Source organism: Neodiprion virginianus, chromosome 2, assembly GCF_021901495.1.
Source record: "Neodiprion virginianus isolate iyNeoVirg1 chromosome 2, iyNeoVirg1.1, whole genome shotgun sequence".
Taxonomy (NCBI): domain Eukaryota; kingdom Metazoa; phylum Arthropoda; class Insecta; order Hymenoptera; family Diprionidae; genus Neodiprion; species Neodiprion virginianus.
In genome coordinates this window covers 35,030,616-35,053,909 of record NC_060878.1, presented here as the reverse complement: position 1 = coordinate 35,053,909, position 23,294 = coordinate 35,030,616, and the positions used below count along the sequence as shown (strand labels likewise).

Sequence of the window (23,294 nt, the reverse complement as noted above, 5' to 3'; positions counted from 1 at the left end):
AAACGTGAATCAGGAACCACGGAGCGCTTATCCTGGAAGTCGAGTTTCACCGCGTAGCGGACCCGAAACGCGGGATCCGGGAGGTTGAGAACCCGGTACTCGAAATACGTAGCGGACCCGAAGCGCGGGATCCGAGAGGTTGAGAACCCGGTACTCGAAATTTGCGGAGCGCGACTCTCATCCGTCCGCTCTACTGCGCGGTTGTTTCCCGACTGAGGAATTCGGCTAGCTGATTTTGAATTGGTGACGTCACTTTCTGAACGTCCGAAATCCAAACTATGGTTTCGAACTTTGATACTATGTATGATGATGTATGATGTACGATGTATGATGTATGATGTATGATGTATGATGATATGATATGATGTATAATGATTTTAGCTTTCACATTCCATACAAGAAATACACACTTTATCTCTCCTGCCGATTCCAGACTCAAGCGGCCAGGCCCTTCGATGGTCAGCCGTTGACTGAAGATATATTCTTCAGTGAACGGGTCGGCTAATAACGCTGCCGTTCTGCGACAGTTGGATGATGAAAAATTTCGCTCGTATCTTTCAAATGTATGTTAAAATACACTCGAAGTGTTAAGAAGCGTCGTTCTTTCTCTCCCTATCACCTCTACCTAGGTCTTTAAATCACTACGCAGCGTTAAATACTGTCTCATATACGAAGCATCCATTTCATCTCGTTCAAAATTAGCGCATCCGTGATGTATTACAGTTACTCTGAATTTTTTTCCCATACGAACACTTTTCGAAAAACGATACTGCTCCTCCACCCAACGCAGATACTTCACTTGCGACGAGCTAAAACAGCGTTTCGATTCTATGCCTATGAAAATTCAAGATCGAGAGAGCAAATGAAGAGTTGTTGGAATAATTATGAATACTAATGTTATGGAATACATCGAGCGCGCGTCAAATAGAATCCCATTTCGAAATGAATAATTCTTCTATTTTTATATCATAGCCAATTATTGTAAACAATCTAGTTTGTCTTCTGGAAAATTATAAAATTTATAGTATGCATCACATACCAATCGTAAATGGGTCATATTTATCAATATCGTACATGGACCGCACATACATACCTATATCCTTTTATTTATCATATACTTTTTGGTCTCCGCATCATTATTACATCTGATCTATTATTATTTATGATCTATTCATACATTCTTCTCTCGGGTACCTATGCTTTAATTAAATCACTGTTTTGCTACGAATATTGGACGAAATTTGTTCTCAGTATCAATTTCTTGCATCACCGACAAGCCGGTAAGTACACACAGGTTAAGTACTGGCTTGGGCTTACCCATAGACTTATAAAAGTCTATGGACTTACCATTGCGAAGACTGTGTTACTCGGAAGGCGAATGCAGCCAGCATCAAGACGAAATCGGTAACTCTCTGATGTTCTGCAATAAGTTCTCAACTCTATCATTGGAAAATCTCAGGGAGCGTAAGCGCACGACGATTTTTGGTTGTCACATCAAAGCCCATTGGGGCAACTTTCTTTACATTCTTCAGTCAACGCTTCAGGAAGTAAAGAAGTAAATTCCCTAGATTATTCAATATGTTTATCGACAAACAACTCACCCGCTGAAAAAGAATGGCTTCGATACTGGATAGTAAGCGCACATCGTTTATTTACCATCACCCGATTAATACAGAGCATGCTGACCGCAGCGAAGTGCAACTGTAGTAGTCGAAACAGAACAAATCACAAACATTAACAATCTACACGATAATGCGCGGATGTAATTATTCGTCAATGATAAATCATAATTTCTTTATAGTATAAAGTAATGTTCTATTGTACACACTGGTGAAATCATTTACCTATTCGTATGAAATCTCGACATAAATTTCGTGTGCATTTAATTCACGTGAAATTACATTGTTTCATGGAAGTACCAATTGCTTGAAATAATCAGTAAGTTTAATCAGGACCATTGCGTACCTTTTTTATCGCATTTTATCGAATTAGCTGGTAGATTTTACTTCCACTTTCAGATAGCCGCGAACGGTCGAACACACATTATACCCACGTCTTGTATAAGCCTTTCTACGCTTCAGAAGTACCAAGTGTTGAGATCCGAGTTAAAGGCTGCAAAAATTTTATATTGATTCCACGTTAATATCGAATTACTGACACTAATCATCTGTGGGGTGAAGAGAGTTTGGAATTGAAATCTCCAAACAGTACTGCTGTTCTTAATCTCATCAGAACGTCGATTCCAATGTTTTCGTTCAATTTCGTTGGTTAATTCGATGATATTGAATGCAGCGCAAAGTGCTGTCTCTAACATTTTTTAGCATAGAAATTCTATGTTTATGTAAAGCGCATTGCGTCGCCTAACATTAACTCGCATTCGTTTACTGCGAGTTTATCTTGCGGTTTTGTGGTTCAAAGCAGAATCGTATCGAGCTCAAAGCTTCAACTGAAATGAAACTACGAGGATATTTACTGGTGCTCTCATTCGACGTTTGCACATTCAGAAACGACCACGGCACAGTGAGCAACAACACAAGGGCTCATTGATTATATGGACCAGTGAAATACTGTTCGCATTAGGGACTGTCTTTGGATATCAAATATTCAACAATTAATATTACGTGGGACAAGATAATATCGCATGTGAATCAAGTTCCTAGTTGTATCGGCGAAAAGGGTGGTGATTTAATGTGCTTAACAGAAAGCGCGAAAAGTCCGTGACACGTTATTCGGAAAACGATACACTCTGTGAGGAGGGTCAAAAATGAAGTTTTGAAACGTGTTTGGTTCTGGAATAAAATACAGAAATTTTCCATTCTATATCGTAAACACAGAGGTTTTTTAAGTAGTGTATACCAGCAGGCGTTCTCGATTTTCATTTCCCCGACCGAGAGTTGTCCATTTAAGAGGAGTTCGAATCCAAAAGATCCGTAAAATAAAACAGCATTGCGGAAAACGAGTAATATTCCCACGGCCCTCAAATCGTTTACAACCATGGTGGAACCACCAAGTATGCCTAATAATTCAGACTACGTCGAGCCTAATCCTCCCGACACAATGAGTGAGACTCTACCAGACACAGATGAAGTGATCAAGATAATGGAACGGGGGACATTGGCCTGCATATTTGACTTGGAAAAACGACCGGAGGATAAACAGCTCATGATACGGAGGGAAACCAGGCAAATCATTTGGAAAAGAAATGTCAATCTTCGCTCGTACGATGGTTCCGGTAGGAAATGCACTCTCTTGTTAAAAATAAAACTTACGTACCTCTTACATCAAACTCGTTATTCAAATACCTGTCGAAATTTGCAGTCGAGTTCAGGGACATCAAAGAGATCAGAAGTGGCAGGTGCTCCAAGGATTTTGAAAGATGGCACTCTGAAACAAAAAAAATGAAAGCAGTGCGGGCTTTTGTTATCTATTACGGATCTAAGTTCCTCCTTAAAACAATATCTGTATACGGTTTGTAGAAATGCTTTTGTGAACCTTTGATTATTAATTTCAAAACACACTAAGCAGCATGTTTTATTTGAAAAAAATCTGTTAAGTGCCTACTGAAAGAGACCGTTTAATTTGGGAGTTCGGTCTACAGTGTTTGATGAGTGATACCAAGAAATCTTCGTCCGCCGCGCTGTTTCACAGTTGGTTGCAAAAAGAGTTTTATGAAATGCAAAGCGCGCAGGGAACGTGAGTAAAATATTCTAAAGCCAGGCAATATCTGCTGCTATTTTCATTCCGTTAATAATTTCATATTGATTGACTTGAATACGTTTAAACAGAATGGAGTTAAAAAATCTGAAGGTATTTTTATCACGACACAATTGTAATCTTTCCACCCCGAAACTTAAGGAATTTTTGGAAAATTTTAATCCAGAAAATCAAGACGAAATAGAATTTGGTGCCGCTGTTAAACTGTATCACAAATTATTGTCCGAACACGAAGTGAGTATATGCATAGAACTATTTTATAAAACTCACAACAATCGTAATAACCAACGATTCTTATAGTGCTGACAATTTGTTCTTTCAATTTAGAAATTCACGGGCTACGACAGATTACTTAGTTATTCGGAAAACGGAGAAACCATGACTGTCCAAGAGTTTCATAAATTCTTGAACGAAGAACAGAAAGATCCAGTTACAGATGAGGCAGAGGTTGCTCGATTTATTACGGAATACATTCACGAATTACGAAAAGATGATGAAACACCTTACTTAATGATGACGGAGTTTTTCGAGTTTTTATTTTCCAAAGAAAATGAAATTTGGGATACGAAAAATGACCAAGTTACACAGGATATGACTCAACCTTTGTGCAATTACTGGATCGCCTCGTCTCATAACACGTGAGTTGACGAGAAACTTGTTCGATCAGGAAACCTTTACAATCAATTAATTTTTACGCTGGTACCAATGATATCAATGCTCATTCGTACTGATCTTTATGACATAAAGATACTTGACTCGCGATCAATTGCTCGGCGAAAGCAGCTGCGAATCGTACGCTCGAGCTCTGAGATCAGGCTGCAGATGCATCGAGCTGGATTGTTGGAACGGATCAGATGGAATGCCTGTCATTTATCACGGACATACGGCAACGCCAAAAATCAAGTTTATCGACGTGATAAACACCATCAAGGATCACGCCTTTGTTACTTCTGAGTAAGTATTTATAGGGTATATAAGCGTCATAAATAATCCACAGTATATTGTGAAAAATGTATGGACGTCAGTTTTCACCAATTGTTTCAGTTTTGGCCAAATTTTGAACTTGTACGTTCGCAGAGCTCTATATTTCCGAAACGATCGATTATTATATTGAATAATATATACTTTACAGTTACCCAGTCATCCTTTCGATTGAGGAACATTGCGACTTGTATTACCAACGCAAAATGGCTTCGATCATGCGAAAAGTGTTCGGTAAAATGCTCCTAACGAAACGTATCACCAGAGTCGAGCCAGAGCTTCCGTCTCCGGAAATGCTACGTGGAAGAATAATAGTGAAACACGGAACACTCCCGGATCACGTAGAACAGAAACCAGTGGTAAAGCAACCAATTCCCGACGAAGTGGAGCAGGAAATGGACCTAAGGAATACCATAAAAAGCGGTATTTTATACCTCGAAAATTCAGTTGAAAAAACTTGGGTTCCGCAATTTTTCGTACTGACTGAACGGAAGTTGTACTACACTGATATTATTTTGAAGAATTCGGAAACAAATGTGGAAGAGGAAGAAACAGGTTCGACACCCCGAGCATCTGGAGTGAGCGTGCCATTTTACTACACAATAATTAAATATTCATATACACTTTTACGGGATTCCAAACACACATTTGTCATGCACATTTTTCTTTCGAAAAGGACGTGCCGAATGAGGAGTTACACTACGGGGAGGAATGGTTCCACGGAACGTTGAGCAAAGGAAGACAAGAGGCGGAAGAGCTGCTCAACCGCTTTTCGCACCTTGGCGATGGGACGTTTTTGGTCAGGCAAAGTGGAGTCTTTGTGGGTGATTACTGTCTCTCGTTTTGGCACGGAGCGAAGCCAAATCACTGCCGCATCAAATCGAGACAAGAGGGGGGCCGAACAAAGTTCTACTTTGTGGATACCATGTGTTTTGACGACCTTTACAGCCTCATAGTATACTACAGGACCCACCCGCTCAGAACCCAAGTAATTGTTTATCTGATATATAATTTACAATGGCAGGGCTGAATCTCGGATGATTTCAATTCAAAGACAATTCTCTTTCGTGAGAGATTCACATAGTCAATTTAATAAGAATAATTGTAATGTCATCTTTCTAATGTCTAATGGTACGAAACACGAGGCTCACCAGCTCGCTATAAATGTTTCGCGGTCTGAGTCGTAAAAATGATCACTGATTTGATTTACGCTTTGTGTTATACAGCAAAGATCAACTATTTTGCTAACTCAACCGGTCCCTCAACCGAGTAAACATGAAGAGAAGAATTGGTGGCATCCTGAATGCACTCGTGAAGAAGCTGTTAAGCTTCTAAAAGAAGTTTTCCTTGACGGAGTCTTTTTAGTGAGACAAAGTGAGATGGAACCCCATACATATGTTGTTTCATTCAGGTAACTGTTAAAATGATCTATCATCCGGAATTGACGATAGATTATAACGTCGATTCTTCACCTTTCAAATCAAATTTCTCTGCACAAACTGCAGTCTTTTTAAAATAGTAACGAATTTACCAATCGTTTTGTGTTGAACAGAGCAGACAGAAAGATCAAGCACTGTAGGATAGGGGTGGAGGGTCGCCTTTACACTATCGGTGTTTTCCAGTTCGAAAGCTTGGTCGAATTGATCAGTTACTACGAACGTCATCCCCTTTACAACAAGACTAAACTCTCTCATTCTGTTACCCAGTGTCAAACAATGATGAATCAGAATGGCGTGGTAAGAATTATAAAATTCATTTCACGTTGAAATGGTGATGATTAACGAATCATTCCACGTCACGGTATAAATACAATTTTGCCAAAGCTTCTGAATTTTTCAATCAAATAACCTTTCAACTTTGAAAGTGACGAAGAACGAAAGCATATTATCGCTTCGGTTGCCAAGCACTGCCATTATTTCTTACACGTTATACGCAGTTCAGCACAGAGTGACGTTGTGGTCTTAAGTTTATTTTTAGCACTTTCTTGCCGATAAATGTTGAGAGGAATTCTCAAGCTAACAGCGGTTTGCGTATCGCATACATTTCAAAATAAATATACTGCGCAGAAAGCACTGCTTTCACTTTTAACATAATTATAATTATTTTCCGTATTATACTTTTCAAAGTAAATTAAATAACCTTGCATATTGTACGTCTAGTAAGGCATTAAAGTTAACTACGTTCGTAGAATCATCATTATTCATCATTCATTGAATGCAAAAACTTTGACTTGTATTTTGTTGTTCTTTATCATTGTTGTAGAACGCAGAGTTTGCAGCCCTTTGCTCGGCTGGATATATGGATCACAGTTATTTCGCCGCAACGGTAAATCATTAATCAAGGAATTGACCATATGACTTTACGTCATTGGCGGTTTTCGATTAGATCGTGAATTTTTAATCCGTAATACGTTTATTTTCGATAATTTTTATCACATCGCGATCGCGTCGTATGAATATTTGAGCATGAAATCAAGTAAATATGAATTTCAGGTAACGGTGAAAGCGATTTATGATTACATAGCGAACCGAGACGACGAATTAACATTTTCGAAACACGCGATAATTACAAACGTCAACCGCGGCGACGGAAACGGAGGCTGGTGGCGAGGAGATCATGGAGGAAAAAAGCAACTACTATTCCCTTCCAACTATGTTGAGAATTTTGAACCCGACGTCAATCACGATGAAGTATGCTACGGAGTCGAGAGAATTTACATATTTATACCCTTTTTTTCAAACTTCTTCAACATTTTTCAACACCCGTTGTTATTCATAACCTTGTGATTATAATTTAATTGATAACATGTTTACATCACAGTCGCCGGAAATGATAATAGTGGCAAATCTTCAAAAAGGATCCCTTGATATTATGGGCGCAGAGGCGACTTTCATACTACGAGACCGGCCAGGAGTCAGTGGCATTATCAGAGTAAGAAACTCGAAAGTACCCGACGTAGTTTTTGATTTAGCTGCGTTGTCAGATGATTCCGCAAAGGATTGGATGAGGTGCCTTAAAGAAGCAGTGAAACACGCCAGCGCTAAGGTATTATCGCATATTTACTCGCTGAAGAATAATTATCGACGAATTTCAGCCTGCAAAGTTACACCGAATATATACTAAAAAAATTGGTCCCTTCTTTCGCAGCAAAAGAAACGTAACGCAATGGAGCAAAAAAAGAAGATAGCAAAGGAAATGTCTGATCTCACGATATATTGTTGTACTGTTTCATTTGATAAGGAGTCAATAGTCCAAAATGGATTTGTATGCCACCAGATGAGTAGCTTCCAGGAAACAAGAGCTCAGAAGCTTATATGTACTCTGGAAAATAAATTTTTCCTCAAGTATCACCAGGTAAAATACGCGTAGGCATATTTTCACGCATAATTTGAGCTAAGCTAAGGAGACGACCTCCATTCATATCATTTTGCAAATTTTCAGTTTCAACTAAGCAGAGTCTACCCAGCAGGATTACGATTTGCTTCCTCAAATTACAATCCCGTTCCCCTCTGGAATTCAGGAAGTCAAATGGTAGCCCTGAATTATCAAACCGGGGATAAGTACATGCAGCTGAACCAGGGAAAGTTTCGAGAGAACGGCAAGTGCGGATATCTTTTGAAACCCGAGTTCATGAAGAAGGATCATTTTGATCCGTACGATAAGGATACGCTGATCGACGTAGACACTCTGAAACTTAAACTGATAATCATCGGCGCGAGGCACTTGAGGCAATTGCCGAAAGGACTCGGTTACCCTTCTGTCGATATTGAAATTATCGGTGCCGATTTTGATACCGGGGCTCACAACAAATACACGACACAGACTGTAGGTGAGTTAAATCGAAGAAAATATTTTACACCTTTATAACATGTATAATAATCCACGTCCGAGTTATTTTCACAATATGATCATTACCCGATACATCTCTTGGTTTTGCTCAGTTATGAGAATAATAACTAATGAAATACCTATATTTCAGAGAACAATGGCTTCAATCCAATATGGGATGAATGCTGCGAATTTGAGGTAGCCAATCCAGATTTTGCCATGTTGCGATTCGTTGTTCACGACGAAAGTGTGTTTGGAGAGGGTATTTTCAACGGCCAGGCTACCTACCCGGTACAAAATTGTTTTATATCTTCAATTGACTTTGAAGAAGGAAGTTGTTCTGAAATGTATTAATCGATAATAAGAGACTCATCGGCTCTACTAAATATTTTACAGTAATTTGCACATTAGCAGAGATTTCATTATTGAAGATTGTTAATAGGAAATAAAAACTTGTCGTACTTTATTCAGGTTCGTTGTTTGAGGTCAGGTTTCAGAAGTGTGCCATTGCAAAATAAATTCAGCGAAGAGATGAAATTTGCTTCACTATTAGTTCATCTCACCATTGAAGTTGTAAAGGTAAGTCGAACCATGCTGTATAAAAGAATATGTGCAGTAAGTTTATAAACAGCTTTGGTGTTGTATTGAATAATTGTCTAATTATCTTAAATTACGATTCCAGAAACCTGAAATAACAAGGACCGACTCATCTACAAGCGGATTACATGAGAGTGCTCTGGAAATGAATAACATAACTGAGAACGGCAATGTATCAGTAAGTAGAAGCGTACATCTTAAAAACATTCATCACGTTACCAATCAATCATTCTCTGACAACGAATGATTCACAAGTAGCATACCACGTAGTCGGCATAAATACGTTATTGCAGGAATCAGATCCCGAATCTTCAATTTTCTACTACTCCGTTGGAAGCAGCTCTTCCCAGAGCGAATTGGATATGACTGGTCACAGTCAGATTCTTATACCGTAGAAGATTTTCAGCGATAAGAGTCCAAGCGCAATGGTCTGATGGCAACTTGCTTGTGGAAAGGAACGTCTTAGGCCTGACTATCTAAAGAAGCGTTTGTACCGCATAAGCGTCACTAATTACATATGTAAAATATTTCACACAGCGGTGTCGACACCTTGTTATTAAAGTGGTTCACCTTGGCACGTTAATGCTTACTGAGTAATCGATGTCAGAGGAATGTTGTGCCAAGTGTGAAATACCAATATTTGACGTTTCGTTCGAGAGTGATCGTTGATAAAAATTGGATCTTCAACTGAACAAAATAATCGTTATAATTATTATAACCGTTATTTTTTTATTATTATTTTTGTTATTATTTATATTTCAGTCATGTTATACAAACAGTTATTCTTTTACTTTTCACCTTATGTTCCAGATTAATATAAGAATTTATACGCGCTTGAACTTATGAATGAACGTGACAAACACATGAATTTGATTTCTTCACTACCGATTACTGTTATATTTTTGATTATTCCTCTACTACACGACGAAGGCATATCCGGTTAGATATGGAACTTTAGTTAAGTTTTCGTGAACCTCGTACGTGTAGATGTGTTTCATAGCGTAATACTAAGGTTTGTAATACATTGGCACACACAAATACATTATATATAATGAAAAAAATCACTGCTATAGATATAAACAATACAAATGCCATCAGTAATTTGAATCCATTCGTATACCATCTTCGATGCCACGAAGGAAAGAGCAATACTTTAAACATCTAATACGAATTAGTATGTGCCATTTAATAATATTCTGTGAAAAAATCAGTCTCTTAAATTCATGAAAATTTGCGAATCACCTTATACGATTTAGCAAGACTGCGAAGAAACACCATATACGTATACGTATGTATACATATTGCGGAGGTGCGAGTTCCCGAAAGCTTGTGAAGCAAGGTTTGGGTTCGGGACGGGTTTGTATCGGATCGAGTTTTTTGGCAATCCCGAAATTGTTGGGGAACCCGAAATCTTCGTAAGCCCTGAGATCTGTGGGAAACCAGACATTTTTGAAAAACTCGAAACGTGGGTAGCCTAACTTACCTAAAATTTGTAATATTGGACTAAATGCTACTAAAAAAAAATAGCAAATAGTATATACATATAAATGACATCAATATTTTCAGTAAAAAGTGTATAATTTTTCATCGGGAGATCAGGAAATCCCAAAAATTTCGATGCCAAAAAAAAATATTCAGCATTTTCATCCCATTTTTGAGTCATGACGAAAAGATGTGTTTTGAAATACCTGATTTTACAAAAAAATTTCATCGATTTTAAAAATGTCCATCGTCGCATAAAGGATATTTTGATTCGCGACACTTTTCCAAATTAGCGGAAAAATTTCGAAAAATTAGAGGTATCAATTTTTGACCGAAAAAAGCCAAAAAAATCTATTGGACATCAAAATCTGAGGGGGTAAGGTCCATGATCCGTTGGTTTGATGTGGAATGCCCGATATACATATAATAGATATGGTAGGTAATACTACGCGTTTTTCACTGAATCATCAGGCTCAACTTCATTCGTTATTATATGGCACCATTAAACTGGTAAATACTAACTCGCTATTATGTAATCCAGGATGTGAATAGAACAAAGAGCCCAAATTCGAATTAAGCACATATTGTAAACGTTATTTCTAATATCGATTGGAAAGTTTTTGTTACTCGTTACGGACGTTAATGACAGATTAATATTAATATACGATTGCTAACTCAAATATAATTTGAATCATGTGAATCCATGATGAAACGTAATTCAAGGAAATTCATTAATGTTTGATTGCTACATCGAGATGTAAACTTTAATACATTTCAATTGGTATAGTGTCGTTTGAAAAAAAAAACGTCGAACGAAGTTTGGTAATGTTTCGTCTTCTGTTCAAAGTTCTCGTCTTTTACTTGCACTGTTTTTCACGTACATACTTTCACATTTGAGCTCTTCGAAAATTACGCGCCATACCTGATACACATTATATGAATATATTAAGAAATTACACGTTAATGACAGTTCAATCGATTGGGGATTTTCATTTTGACTTTCCAGGTCAAACAATATTATGTAACAAGTTCGATTTTTCATTCGCAAGTAATAGCTGTCACCTTGGCTGCGACTGATTATTTGAATTACATAAATGTAGAAACTTCCACAAAAGAATAATATTGATAGAATGAACTTGTAACGTCTGCTTATTTATCCGTCTTACCTTGCGAACAATGTTTCTTTATATTTTCCACCTATTAATCCAAAGGAGAGCAAAAATAACCTTTGTTCAATTGCTTCAACTTCACAAACAAATGACGTTTTCAAATTGATGTTTGCTAGGATAACAGATAGTATGATTTAGACTGACGGTGAGAGGGCCTTAATAAATAAAATATATAATAATAATAGATATAATACAGAAATGAAAAAAATTGTTGACCTTATTTCAAGAACTATTCTTCGCATTCAAACAATAATCAAGAATTCTCATTCTTAAAATTGATAAAACTGCGATGCTGCGAACAAAGCCAAATCATAACTTTGATTGAGGGACAGAGGAAGCACGTGCGGCTGGCAACATTCTGATATCAAGGTACGATCCTGGAGGACTGAGTAACTTCAAATTATCTAATTCTGAAATTAATGCACTTATACGTATTTTGTCAGGGGAGTAAGCTGTGTGTGGCGGTCTTCCAGATGACTTTATAATGCCCATCGAAACAAGGCTAACAAGTGTAGAAGTATAAAGGTCGAGAGATAAAGAATAAGGGAATCTAAATATTCCTTGACCCTCGAATAATAACAGCTCTGTTTGTTTTTGTGTGTTTTTCAATATGTAGCATTCTTTAGCTTCACCGATTTCATCGTTCCACTGAAACAGAGCGATAAAAAGAATTATTTTAAGAAAAAGGGAACGATCTATTGAGTATATAAGTTGTTAAACTTGATTTTCTCAAATACTCTAAAACAAGATTTCACAGATATTCATAGTGGTGAATGATAGCAAACTATTTAGATGAAGAAGGACAAACCAGAATCAAATAATGAATCTACTTGAAACAAACTACTTGATTTCGAATATGAATCGAATATGGAATAAATCAAGCTTTTCATATGTCACAAGAGTTGTAAGCAACGGATTTACTTCATCTAATCAGTGCCACAGATAGAGTCAATGTAATATTACAATTACACAGATATTACCTGATGGAGTACAGTGCACGTGACATAAGAAGCAGCGAGGAAAGGCAACAAGAGATTTCGTAGGAGAGAGAAAAGTTTATTGTTATTGCCCGTCACCAAAGAATTGTTCTCAAGCCGTACGCAATCCTCAGCTATTAGGAATGATAATCCTTCCTCCCACTCTGCCATAGCTATAGGTTTTTCAGAAGCAAGTGCAAACTCGGTACAAAGCAATTCTCTGAGAATTGTATACCTTGCAAACGATGACTCTGTAAAAACCAATTTCATTATCTATCGGTTAGATTTTGAATACTTTTTGTTATGAATAGCAAAATTTGTATCACAACCAGTTTCTCAGCTATTGACCTAGTTCTACAAGACTACAGCCTGTCATTACTGTTATCTGCATTACTGACTCATGTTATTATTTCAATTCTATGTTCATAAAATGCAACTACAAGTTAGAGATAATTCACTATCGATTGTCAGTTCAAAATATCAACATCTGATGTAACTATTGAAGAAATTTACATTGACCATTCGTCATCATTTCTGAATAATTGACCTAGATTATTTATAAATGTGTATTTACCTTTACTAGTACCAAATTTGACAATAGATACTGCTACTAAAGCTGGCTTAGCCAGGAATGCCATCGAGGGATTCACGTAAGTTGCCATATTAATTGCTGGCACAGCTAAACGCATAGTTTTCTCAGTCAACACATGGCCTTTTACTTTTCTTGGATCGCAGGCTTGGGATTCTCTGTGTCTTTCCATCAGCATTAATTCACCACATGAATCAAATTTAAGCAGCTCGCGATGTGTAAACAGAGAATCTAATACTTCAATTTTCACATCGTCGTCATTCACATCGCTTCCAGGTCTGTACAAGATCAATGTTTTTTACTTAGCCTGTTTCCTATGCGAAAAAGGAATCAGGTTTGTCACATTCATATTTTCGTAGGTTTTACCCCAAGCATTAAAAAAATCCTAACGGCCAATCATGCAAAGTTGAAGACAATTATGTTTGCGCACAAATAAATACACGTGAGAAACATTCTTGGCTGGTCAATACTAAACAGTGTTCACTTCATGAAGGAATTCAAAACGGTCGTGAGTTCTAACAACTTGGAAATAAATATTTAAAAATGAGAAACTGTATTCTTCAACAATATTGAAGGTTTGTAAAAGTTGTCGAAAGCCGTTACATAGTGTTCACTTACTTGTTCCCTCCAGGATGAACTAGAGCCTTTATTGCATGAGTAAAGATGTCTTTGAGCCAACGATAATCAGCTAATAAAGTTTCAAGAATATAAGGCTTTCTAGGATGAGAGTGTACCCTTTCATTAAACAGCAAAGCTATAAGATTGAACGGTGAAAGCGGGGTGTGACGTTTCTGACTGTCAATAATTGAATATGCCAATCCAGTGACGACTTCAGTTGACGGTTTAGAATACGGGGATAAAGCACTTTTCCTAAGGGAATCAACGTCAAGAAATTGACGTGCTGAAATAGGCGGTGCTACATTAATGTATGCATTTCCATAGGCACAAGGTTCTTGCAAAACTGACAACGATTTAAAAAGTCCTGTCGTGGATTCTGGTGGTTTGGGAACTCCCAATAATTCGTACGCAAATAATAGCTCTTCCAATGGACGATCGTACGTAATACTCACTGGAACAAATTTAATATCGGGCACTTCCGCCTTCCACAAAGCATCTAAAATCATCCCGAGCAAACCTGCCAAAGGTAGTAAGTATCGCAAATATATAAAGCTAACGAATAGTAAAAAAAAAAGTCGAATAGACAGAAATACATCTTTTTTACTGCTCACCATATTTTGGTGCCAGACTTTTCTGACTCCTGCTACGCGTACCCTCAATAAAAAATTCTATCGCCCTTTCGCTATGTATCACGATGGATGATATATATGCTTTAAATACTTCCTTGTATAATTGGTCGGTGGCAAAACTGCGGCGCATGTAAAACGCTCCTGTTTTACGCAACAATTCACCAACGACTTGCATTCGATAAAAGTCCATCCCACTAGCTATGTTTGGTATAGCCATATCGTTAGAGAAAAGTACGTACGACCATAATATAAAGTCTAAATAACTTCTGTGAGTTGGTACGTAAACGTACTGCACCGAGTCGTTACGCATTTTTTCTTTAAGATCCAACAGAAAAGTCTGATTTACTCGAACACTCTTGAGTATCCTCTTTAAGCCTTTCGTCACTAAGATACCTAGACAGAAGAACAAATATTAGCATTCCCATGAATTATTCATCATCCTCTATTCCTAAAGGTAATTCTTACTATTTGACTAAACATTTGCCAATATGCATCTAATTACTATCTCGAGGATTTGTACATTTAAACAGACCTCATATTCATGAAATCCTTTCATTTTTCATCTCTTTTTTCAGCTCTCAGACAATTAGTATTGAAACATTTTTCAAGCTTTAACAAGTTAGAGATGTTTTGTGGCTGATTTTTCTCCATCTCAATGATGAATTACATACACATAATGTCAGAGATTCTCGTGATACAAACAATTGATGTGTAAAATTGAAATTATCAACTACTTTGCAATATAGAATAAATAGTTTATCAGCGCTGTCATACAAACATGACGTAACTTGTTGTATCAAAATTATGGAAGACCGAAAAGAAAATCAGCACAATCACATAGTCGAAACGAAAATTAACTGATATAAGTGATTCAATTTTGGAGTAGAAACAGCGAACTTCTGAAACGAGTTTTCTGTTTGCTACAGACTCTCAAATTACATGTAGAGACATTAAAGTAGTTTAACAAACTGATGAAGAGTGAAAAAGACATTTATTGAAAATTTGATAAAATCTATTTAATGTGGGTAGATAGTATACGATATGTGGAATTACCTAGACACCTGATCGCTGACAATTGTGGCGCGCCTGCCATTTCTTCCAACATTTCACGAGCCTCATTTTTCACAACGGAAACAGGAACTTTCCTGTCACTGGCTAGAGCTTGAATCAATAAAACTATCCTGGGACTGTCCAGGATTGCTTTGATAGTTTGCTCTCTGGAGTATCGCAGAGCACTGGGCAACTTATGGGGAAAAACAGGATGAAGCGAGCGGAACATCCACATAACATCGCTTGATACTCGTCGTTTTTCGAGCAAGTCTGCAAACATTGTATCTGCTCCCTGCGAGCCCACTGTTTCCACTGTTTTCTGCATCATTCTTTCACCGAATGACTATCACTTCCAACAATCCGACTCACCGACAATTCAAAGGTGTAGTCATCGGATATTGAGGTGGGAAATAATTCATGCAAAGAATTCAAGATAGGTTTAATCTCATTAGCGTTGGAAATTCAGTTCCTCAGGCAACAACATACAGTGTCGAAACATCGGGAACCTGGCACATTTAAATACACCCAATAATTGGCATCGCATCTGGACAGTGACCACTTATTAAACACCACCCGAATTCACTACTTCTCGCCTATGGTCATTTCATATTTTTATCTCTTATTCGGCAGACAGAAATTAGATAAACAACGCTATGCCAACTTACCGCGCTACTTCACAAGCAGATCAAACGCGCGAAAATGATCGATCACCTACATACATACACACACTTCGCGCACATGGGTGAATTATATAACCTCACACCGACAAGTGTGCGATGCTCAACACTACAAGGGGAATACCTTTTCCAACTGACTCGACCGCTCCGATTGGTCGTAGTTCTGAATTTTGCCTCTTATCTCTTCGCTCCGAGGTTCGATCCTACCCTGACACTTCCACGCCGTGTTATGCGGCTATTCAATCGTGTGACGTACAAGATTGCAAGGTTGTTCGATGCGTCGTCTCACTTGCGACAGCTTTCTTCGCGGTGCCAAGGCCTCGCTACGATTATGGAAGGATAACAACTTTTCAATCATCAGTCAACGTTGTAAACGTAGTTATTTTGAAGCTTGAGAAAGCTACAATCGCCGGTGCCGCCCGACCGCCGACTGCCGACTAATAACTATCCTCAGGTACTATCGGAAGGCTCTGAAGTCTGGCGATTGTCAACAAACAAAACGGCGCGTTTCTTTCCGAGTTTGTACCGTGGCTTGCAGTAAACGGCATCGAGGAATCTGCAAACGGTTATTTAAAAGAGGGAACTAATTGGCGATCTCTCTGACGCACCAAAATTGCAAATTAGGTGTTTGTCTGGCCATTATTATGTAGCGATATACGATTCAAAGTTGAAATAGATAAAATTTCTGCAGCTGTAGCAGTTTCTACTTCAGATAACCTCAAATGTTGTTATTGTCTTGAATAAACTTTGGAATGTTGATCTCTTCTCGGACTACGTTGCGTTCCGTTTTAGTTGATTCAATTCGTGTTATCAACGCAATGATGAATATGAAAAAATGATAAGTTTTAGAGTTTTGAAATAGATTATCCCGACACAATAAAAAATTTAGAAACGGGTCAGGACTGGTCCGTTTCGAAAATTACTCACTATTATGAAAACGAAAGCATGGCAATCAGGGTTTATGATGGATATAATTGAAGATATGTTGCAATTCGACTTACAGGGGATTGTTGCTTACAGGATGGCTACATGCACCAACACAGTAGCAATGGGCTTAGATGCGAATCAATCGAGCAAAGAGTGCACGGAAAACGGTAACATTGGAAACATTGCACTGCCAGCAAATGACACAGCAGCTGAAAATTTGTCTGAACCATCTCGATGCTTTGTATGCGACGTAAAAGTTCAAGGCCGTTATTACGCTTTGGCCACTTGTCGAACTCAAAGCAGCAGAGCTCGCGTTATAGAGAAATTAGGCGAGCTTGTTGGCGAGAGGTATATTGCTCTTCGGTTTTTATGTTTGAATTTCACGCAAGATGAAAAATTCGTAAAGCTTTGTAATCACATTTATTTAGTCCTAATACATTATTTGTATCCATTAGGTAATTAATAATTTGTTTTCAAATCATCTTTCACAGATATATGGTTGTCATCTCAGAAGATGACCTGATATGCAGAGGATGTGCCAATCTGATGAATACTCTCGATAGACTTGAGAATGAAATGCGGGGTGTAAAAGATGTGATTTTGCGCTTCCTAGAACGCAAATATTCATTGGAGGAAGGAGAACTTCTGGGCAGCAGTGAAACGGTTAAACCTTGCCAGCCACCGCAGATCACTAAGAGCCATACCCAAAATGGGAGTGGTTATCACGGACGGAAAAGAGCAGCTGTTAGTGCTGTGGATGTATCCTCCGACGGAGGAAAGCAAAAAAAATCTAACAATGTTTGGATGCAATGTGACAAATGTCGATACACAACTCGGTACAACGCATTTATGGTCCATCACATTCGACAACATATTAAACAGCGTATTACGTGCGACAAATGTGGTGTACAAATAAAAAATCAGCAAAGTTTTCATCTCTGCAAAGAGCAAGAATTCAAAAATGAAAGTGTTGATGTGCCAGAGATCCAAAATAATGTGAAGGGTACGCACCAAAGTTTATACAGTATCTATTCTTAAGGAAAGTGATCAAAAAATTATGATCTTAATCCAGTTTATCATACTTCAATATAGATTTGGGTTTGTCTAGTACGTACGGTTATTGCAATTGATACTAGGATGACATTTAGCTATCTGTTCATAAAATTATTTCATGTCGCACAAAGCAATCAACTTTTTTTTTCCCAGATCGAGCCTCGGTATAATTATATTGTTAATTGTAGAGTGGTTCCAAATTGACAACTTTTCACATTTGTTTTCCACAGAGCCTGTGGTGGAGAGTTTTGCAACAAGTACAATTGCGCTCCCAAATTGTGAAAAAGATGAACATATATCAATTGTCATCCCGCAATCGGATCATCAATTGGAAGATGAATCAAAAAAGGAAACTGTGCAGCTTATCCGACTGTCAAGTCCTGATCATCTTGATCTGCAAAATATGGTTACATCAGGTATATCTGTTGACAATTTTCTTTATGTGATTTGAATTCTAATTCACATCTACCTGGGTTATTACGAGTGAGTTGTTATGATAAAATTTTCTTCACAGGAGATGTAAATATGACTGGACACGAGGTGTACGTACGAGTATTACAGCATGTTGAAGATGAACATGGGAACCCTCAGGTGGCTGTCGAATCTAACAGTAACACGGGCATGGTTGTGAGTGTAAAGGAGGGGTCCGGCAAACAGATGCTAACTTTAGCAGAGGACGGTAGTTTAGAAATGGTTGAAGTTACTTCGTGGGATGACGTTCATTCTTCCCAATCCGATCCAGACGTGCCATTTTAAAGGTGCTAATTCTAGCAATGTTCAAGTTATTTCGTTATACTATTTACGTTTATACGCAAAGATTACTTCTCACCTAATGATTTAACGTTTAAAAATTATACTTGTCATCAGGGACCTGACAAATTAAATGTGTTAAACAAGGAAGTTTAGAGTTACTCGTGATCACGAAAAGTTTTAAATGACCTTTGGCACCTGGATATGTTTAAAGTTTCACTTTTATTCGTAACCGAAAATTGCTTCATTCCAGGATTCGGTGTAATCGTTTGGTAAGACAACAGTAGAAGGCAACCTCGATTGTTATTCTTATCTGCTCTTGTTTTAGGGAAAATAATATAAACAAATATAATTTTGCCCATGCCAATATCGATTTAAATCTCATCTAAACTGACTAGCGTCTAGTCATATCTTACCGAGAAAGAATACTCTGGTTGTTTCTTACATTACAATGATTTCTGCTTATATCTGTGCTGACTTGGCAGTGACTATTATTGACCACCACGTTGTGACACTTTACGGAAAGCATAGAATGTCTTCATTTGAGTTTTCGAATTATGGATTTTAAATCCTGGCTTTCTAAATTTTCATAGAAATTTCACGTTTTTCCACTACTCCATATTTCTATTAGGCATACGGTTTCTGCGTGTTTATTATACAAATAAATATAATTCTTCCAAATGAAAACCATACGACATTTTGTTATCATTCAACCGTAGGAATCTACAGACCTGTTTGAAAATCGCGCGCTTCTTCTCTAGTGGCCACACTCCAAAGCTTAGATTCTATTTGTACCGTTTTATCGGTTTTATCCGTCGTGTTGGTAGCCATACAAATTTTGAATGGCAACGGTTTATAATTCGCGTGAGGACGCTACGCGAGTTTTTAGCCGTATTTGTGAGTAAATAATCGTGATTTAATGGAAGAGTTGTTAAATTATGACATTGAAAGTATTCTACTGAGCAGAACGAACGATGTTTTTTCACACCAACAACGCGTAACCGCCGCTTGCGAAGCATTCTTGAACTCAGTCTCGAGTTCCATCGCAAAACAACGCGCTGAAAAAAATGGTAAGTTCTAAATTCATTTCGATTCCAATATCTAAGGCCGTGTCTCGTGTTAAAGATCTTTCATCTTCAATGCACAGAATATCAAGAAAAAGTCACCAAAAATGCAGCCATCGTCGCCGACGTCTCGAATCAAATTCAAGAAATTCAAAATGAATTCGCAAATATTGCCCTGCGACAGAAAGTTGTGGAAAAACAGATAAGCAACATTCTCCAAAAGCAAGAGAAAGTCAAACAAGAAATAGTGGAGGGGAGATCTCAAGAAGAAAACTATTCTCTCCAATTTGTCGATCTGGAAAAAGGTAAGATACTTACATTTTCAGCTGTACTGGGAGACCAGCAGTTTAATTGAACTATTCTCATTACTTCATTTCTGTTTTTCAATCTTCAAAAGGACATTGTAGTCGGTCTTTTTTAGTGACCGCATCTAACGTCATTTACTTTGGGTTTTACCAAACCTATGCATCGTCTACTCGGAAAAGCCACATAGCAGTTCTATATATTGTAATGTTCTTGGACGTTACAGAAATAAATATGGATTTGTGAGTTTGATTATCAAGCCAAAATCAAAGGCGTAAATAAAATGTTGAGAAAAAGCTTTAATTGCAGGGTACGTGTTTCTGGTTTTAAGTCTGAAACAAGACTGTTTTTTACAATAATGTTGGTTGACGCAGCAACCTTATTCTTTTGAAAGACATAAGAGGTTTATAAACGTCTTTTATCTATGATGACTACTAGATCATTAAAAAGGGGGCAAAACGGGTGATTTCACCCTTTGTAACAATATAATGTCGAACACAATAATCCAAAAATATTATTGTTTCACTCTAAAGTAATCCCAGAAAATTTATTTCTGTGATGTAATTACCATCTTCTGCGGGATTATATTTTCTAGAATTATTCTCGCATGAGACATGAGCGGTTTTTGATATTTTTGTTTGGCAATATATGAATAATTGCAACACCTGCACCATTTTCATATCTGTAATGTATAGGCTCTGAGGAGTCTAAATAAATGACATTTTCTCAGTCGGTAAAGACTAACTATAGCATTCCCTCAGAATAAAAACTCTACTGAAAATATTAATGGTTTGATTGACATCGTTATGAACTCCTAATTTGTTAAATTCCAATTTCGTACATGCAGTTTGGTAATAAGATCAAGGGCAGCACTTTCATCCACAGATCTTTCTCAGCTATAATTTGTTACATAGTTAGCTTTTCACCATAATCTTTTCTATGTATCCATGAACTTCACCTCAAAAAGTAGCAAAAACTTCTCAATTGTCAATTTTTGAATCTAATTTGTTGGTATTCCTTAAATTTTCGCTCAACCGAAGCGTAAAATTAACATCCGAGCTGTTAACTGAGTTGCTAGATCTGTCTTGTTTATACTAGGATTTGATATGAGTACCATGAGAATCAAGCATTATCTGTGTAATGAAGGCAAACAGTTGTCAGTTTCATTTTTATGGCACTACATGAACCTTCACATAATTATTGATATGAATGATATGAATCAGAAATTGTAACAGTGTGGAACAGAATATGAAGAAACTCTTATTACAACTAAATCTGTCTCTCCAAATTAATAAAATCGGTTGTAAGGTGAACTGTGGTTTTGCATCACCAAGTTAGCACTCCTCAAAAACAAATGGTAGAATCATCTGTTATGCTATTATAAGTCAAAACAAAACAGAGTCCATTGAACGATTATGTTACATCCCTGCTATCATTACTGGTATTCTGTGTAACACATGTCGCATTCTTTTTCATCACGATCCAGCATCATTTTTCTCATTTTATCGTACAGTGACAGGATAAGACTCACACATGGTTGGGTGGTAATAATATTTCAATTGAAATTCAAAATTTCAGATGCAGAGGAAAAAAAAATAAAGAGACAAATGAAATGGGATACAATAAAGAGAGCTTGTTCGGCTTATAAATTAGGTCTCCAGTTTCGTATTGAAATAAGTGAATCCTCGGATGTCTGTGATCGGATACGAATAATTTTCTTCGAACTCCTCAAAGATGTAAGCCCCCAATATTATGTGGACTTGATTAGAACAGCTGATCTATGGCGAGGTCAGTATTTTGATTCAGTCTTTTTACCTACAGATCGTCAATAGAATAAACTCGTCAGGAATTTAGTAAGATTTGCTTTTTATTCCAGTGGAACTTATTCATCCATCTTTAAGCCTAGAACATCAAGAGCAATTAAAATGTGTTGTAAACTTCGAAAAGCAGCAAGAAATTTCCGATATTACGGCATTTTTATGCCTTTTGCGAGAAATCTTCAAAGAGCTACACAAGAATTGAATAAACTTGGTTGAACGAAGACGGAAGCTAAAATGAGACAGTTGTTTGCCCAATATTGCAATCGGTGGCAGGTCATTTTGAAAATTTCATTGAAAATGAAATTTGCGTGTCGTACCTCGAGATTTGTGTATGAAAAAAAGTGAAAGTGATAAAGAATTAAAAGAGTAAAGCCTTTATTATTAAAAATTGAAATATCTAATAATTGTCTCATCACATATACAGAATAACGTTTAAATTTATATTAACCTTAAAACGGTCCAATCAAAATACATTTTCATTACCTCAACCCTTAGCGTGTATGAATCGTGTAGATGAAATGTTTCAACTAAATGTAGTTGTTGTTTTAAAACGCGCAGTATTTCAAGGTGTGGTTTACCTCAACAATCTCCATCAAATTTTTAGCAGGTCTTACACCCACATGCTAAACTTTGAATTCTCAGTCAACTGTTTTTTCCTTGCGTTTTCCTTCATAGATTGAGAACCACATGACTCGTATTAGTGACGTACGTTGACGGTCACTTTCACGTCTGTAATTAGTATTATATTATTCTTTGTCTCATTTCATGTAATTCATTTGATGCGAGTTTTTTAACAAATGATCGTTACCCTCTGATTATAATTGATGACAACTGTAAATCACAGCATGGATAAATAAAAATTACCTAGATACTAAATTACATACAAGTCTCTGCTTTATTTTATATATATGGCACCTATGTAGTATATATAGTATCCTATTCAATTGCTTAAAATACTCGAAGTAAAGTTAGTTTGACGTTGCGTCCTAGCTAATTAAGCTAGCAGTCGGCACTAACGGCTGAATTCTACATTCCATATTAAACAATGTTTTAGAATTATTTGATT

The 23,294-nt window shown here is 37.2% G+C and overlaps 4 protein-coding genes and 2 long non-coding RNA genes across 11 annotated transcripts; 3 read left to right on the top strand and 3 right to left on the bottom strand.

Moving 5' to 3' along the window:
* Positions 1–991: 991 nt before the first annotated feature.
* Positions 992–5,255, bottom strand: LOC124298835 (uncharacterized). The gene is made up of 4 exons (XR_006906894.1): positions 5,130–5,255; positions 3,303–3,384; positions 1,966–2,112; positions 992–1,701 (listed from the first exon to the last, which is right to left on the bottom strand). It is a non-coding gene; the product is annotated as an uncharacterized LOC124298835 (long non-coding RNA).
* On the top strand, positions 2,183–11,812 carry LOC124298827 (1-phosphatidylinositol 4,5-bisphosphate phosphodiesterase gamma-1-like). The gene is made up of 19 exons (XM_046751346.1): positions 2,183–3,232; positions 3,319–3,468; positions 3,555–3,693; positions 3,786–3,948; positions 4,042–4,352; positions 4,462–4,668; positions 4,847–5,273; positions 5,372–5,683; positions 5,922–6,106; positions 6,248–6,431; positions 6,958–7,020; positions 7,188–7,385; positions 7,516–7,740; positions 7,843–8,049; positions 8,137–8,524; positions 8,675–8,814; positions 8,995–9,102; positions 9,206–9,298; positions 9,414–11,812. The coding sequence occupies exons 1-19, from the start codon at positions 2,995–2,997 to the stop codon at positions 9,513–9,515; spliced, it is 3,840 nt and encodes a 1,279-aa protein (XP_046607302.1). The 5' UTR covers positions 2,183–2,994; the 3' UTR covers positions 9,516–11,812.
* On the bottom strand, positions 8,722–16,522 carry LOC124298834 (uncharacterized). The gene is made up of 3 exons (XR_006906893.1): positions 16,436–16,522; positions 8,986–9,117; positions 8,722–8,863 (listed from the first exon to the last, which is right to left on the bottom strand). It is a non-coding gene; the product is annotated as an uncharacterized LOC124298834 (long non-coding RNA).
* LOC124298828 (dihydroxyacetone phosphate acyltransferase) lies at positions 9,801–16,441 on the bottom strand. The gene is made up of 7 exons (XM_046751348.1): positions 16,300–16,441; positions 15,638–16,140; positions 14,567–14,977; positions 13,956–14,472; positions 13,323–13,615; positions 12,752–12,999; positions 9,801–12,419 (listed from the first exon to the last, which is right to left on the bottom strand). Exons 2-7 carry the CDS (start codon positions 15,960–15,962, stop codon positions 12,081–12,083), a joined length of 2,133 nt encoding a protein of 710 aa, XP_046607304.1. The 5' UTR covers positions 15,963–16,140; positions 16,300–16,441; the 3' UTR covers positions 9,801–12,080.
* A 105-nt stretch (positions 16,523–16,627) lies between the features above and the next one.
* Positions 16,628–19,671, top strand: LOC124298831 (uncharacterized). Of its 5 annotated transcripts, XM_046751356.1 has the most exons (6): positions 16,628–16,765; positions 17,332–17,586; positions 17,730–18,241; positions 18,522–18,707; positions 18,806–19,049; positions 19,295–19,670. In XM_046751356.1, the coding sequence occupies exons 2-5, from the start codon at positions 17,333–17,335 to the stop codon at positions 19,045–19,047; spliced, it is 1,194 nt and encodes a 397-aa protein (XP_046607312.1). In that variant the 5' UTR covers positions 16,628–16,765; position 17,332; the 3' UTR covers positions 19,048–19,049; positions 19,295–19,670. The 5 variants fall into 5 exon arrangements, with proteins under 5 accessions (XP_046607312.1, XP_046607308.1, XP_046607310.1 ...); XM_046751352.1 differs by having other exon boundaries at positions 18,806–19,670; XM_046751354.1 differs by having other exon boundaries at positions 16,635–16,765; positions 17,315–17,586; positions 18,806–19,671.
* Positions 19,672–19,818: 147 nt separating this feature from the next.
* On the top strand, positions 19,819–23,107 carry LOC124298833 (uncharacterized). 2 transcript variants are annotated; one of them, XM_046751359.1, is made up of 4 exons: positions 19,819–20,111; positions 20,189–20,410; positions 21,987–22,144; positions 22,285–23,107. In XM_046751359.1, the coding sequence occupies exons 1-4, from the start codon at positions 19,961–19,963 to the stop codon at positions 22,306–22,308; spliced, it is 555 nt and encodes a 184-aa protein (XP_046607315.1). In that variant the 5' UTR covers positions 19,819–19,960; the 3' UTR covers positions 22,309–23,107. The 2 variants fall into 2 exon arrangements, with proteins under 2 accessions (XP_046607315.1, XP_046607314.1); XM_046751358.1 differs by having other exon boundaries at positions 21,987–22,196.
* The last annotated feature ends 187 nt before the right edge of the window (positions 23,108–23,294 follow it).

What these genes read in the sequence shown, in the direction of transcription:
- LOC124298831 (XM_046751354.1), top strand. Translation starts at nt 17,333, where the DNA reads ATGGCTACATGCACCAACACAGTAGCAATGGGCTTAGATGCGAATCAA. An exon ending in GGCGAGCTTGTTGGCGAGAG is followed by an intron (nt 17,587 to 17,729) that starts GTATATTGCTCT and finishes CATCTTTCACAG; the next exon opens with ATATATGGTTGTCATCTCAG. An exon ending in GCAAAATATGGTTACATCAG is followed by an intron (nt 18,708 to 18,805) that starts GTATATCTGTTG and finishes TTTTCTTCACAG; the next exon opens with GAGATGTAAATATGACTGGA.
- LOC124298833 (XM_046751358.1), top strand. Translation starts at nt 19,961, where the DNA reads ATGGAAGAGTTGTTAAATTATGACATTGAAAGTATTCTACTGAGCAGA. An exon ending in ATTTGTCGATCTGGAAAAAG is followed by an intron (nt 20,411 to 21,986) that starts GTAAGATACTTA and finishes TCAAAATTTCAG; the next exon opens with ATGCAGAGGAAAAAAAAATA. An exon ending in AACAGCTGATCTATGGCGAG is followed by an intron (nt 22,197 to 22,284) that starts GTCAGTATTTTG and finishes TTTTTATTCCAG; the next exon opens with TGGAACTTATTCATCCATCT.
- LOC124298828 (XM_046751348.1), bottom strand. Translation starts at nt 15,962, where the DNA reads ATGATGCAGAAAACAGTGGAAACAGTGGGCTCGCAGGGAGCAGATACA. An exon ending in AAGTCTGGCACCAAAATATG is followed by an intron (nt 14,473 to 14,566) that starts GTGAGCAGTAAA and finishes TACCTTTGGCAG; the next exon opens with GTTTGCTCGGGATGATTTTA. An exon ending in GTTCATCCTGGAGGGAACAA is followed by an intron (nt 13,616 to 13,955) that starts GTAAGTGAACAC and finishes GATCTTGTACAG; the next exon opens with ACCTGGAAGCGATGTGAATG.
- LOC124298827 (XM_046751346.1), top strand. Translation starts at nt 2,995, where the DNA reads ATGGTGGAACCACCAAGTATGCCTAATAATTCAGACTACGTCGAGCCT. An exon ending in TAAAACAATATCTGTATACG is followed by an intron (nt 3,469 to 3,554) that starts GTTTGTAGAAAT and finishes AAATCTGTTAAG; the next exon opens with TGCCTACTGAAAGAGACCGT. An exon ending in ATACACGACACAGACTGTAG is followed by an intron (nt 8,525 to 8,674) that starts GTGAGTTAAATC and finishes CCTATATTTCAG; the next exon opens with AGAACAATGGCTTCAATCCA.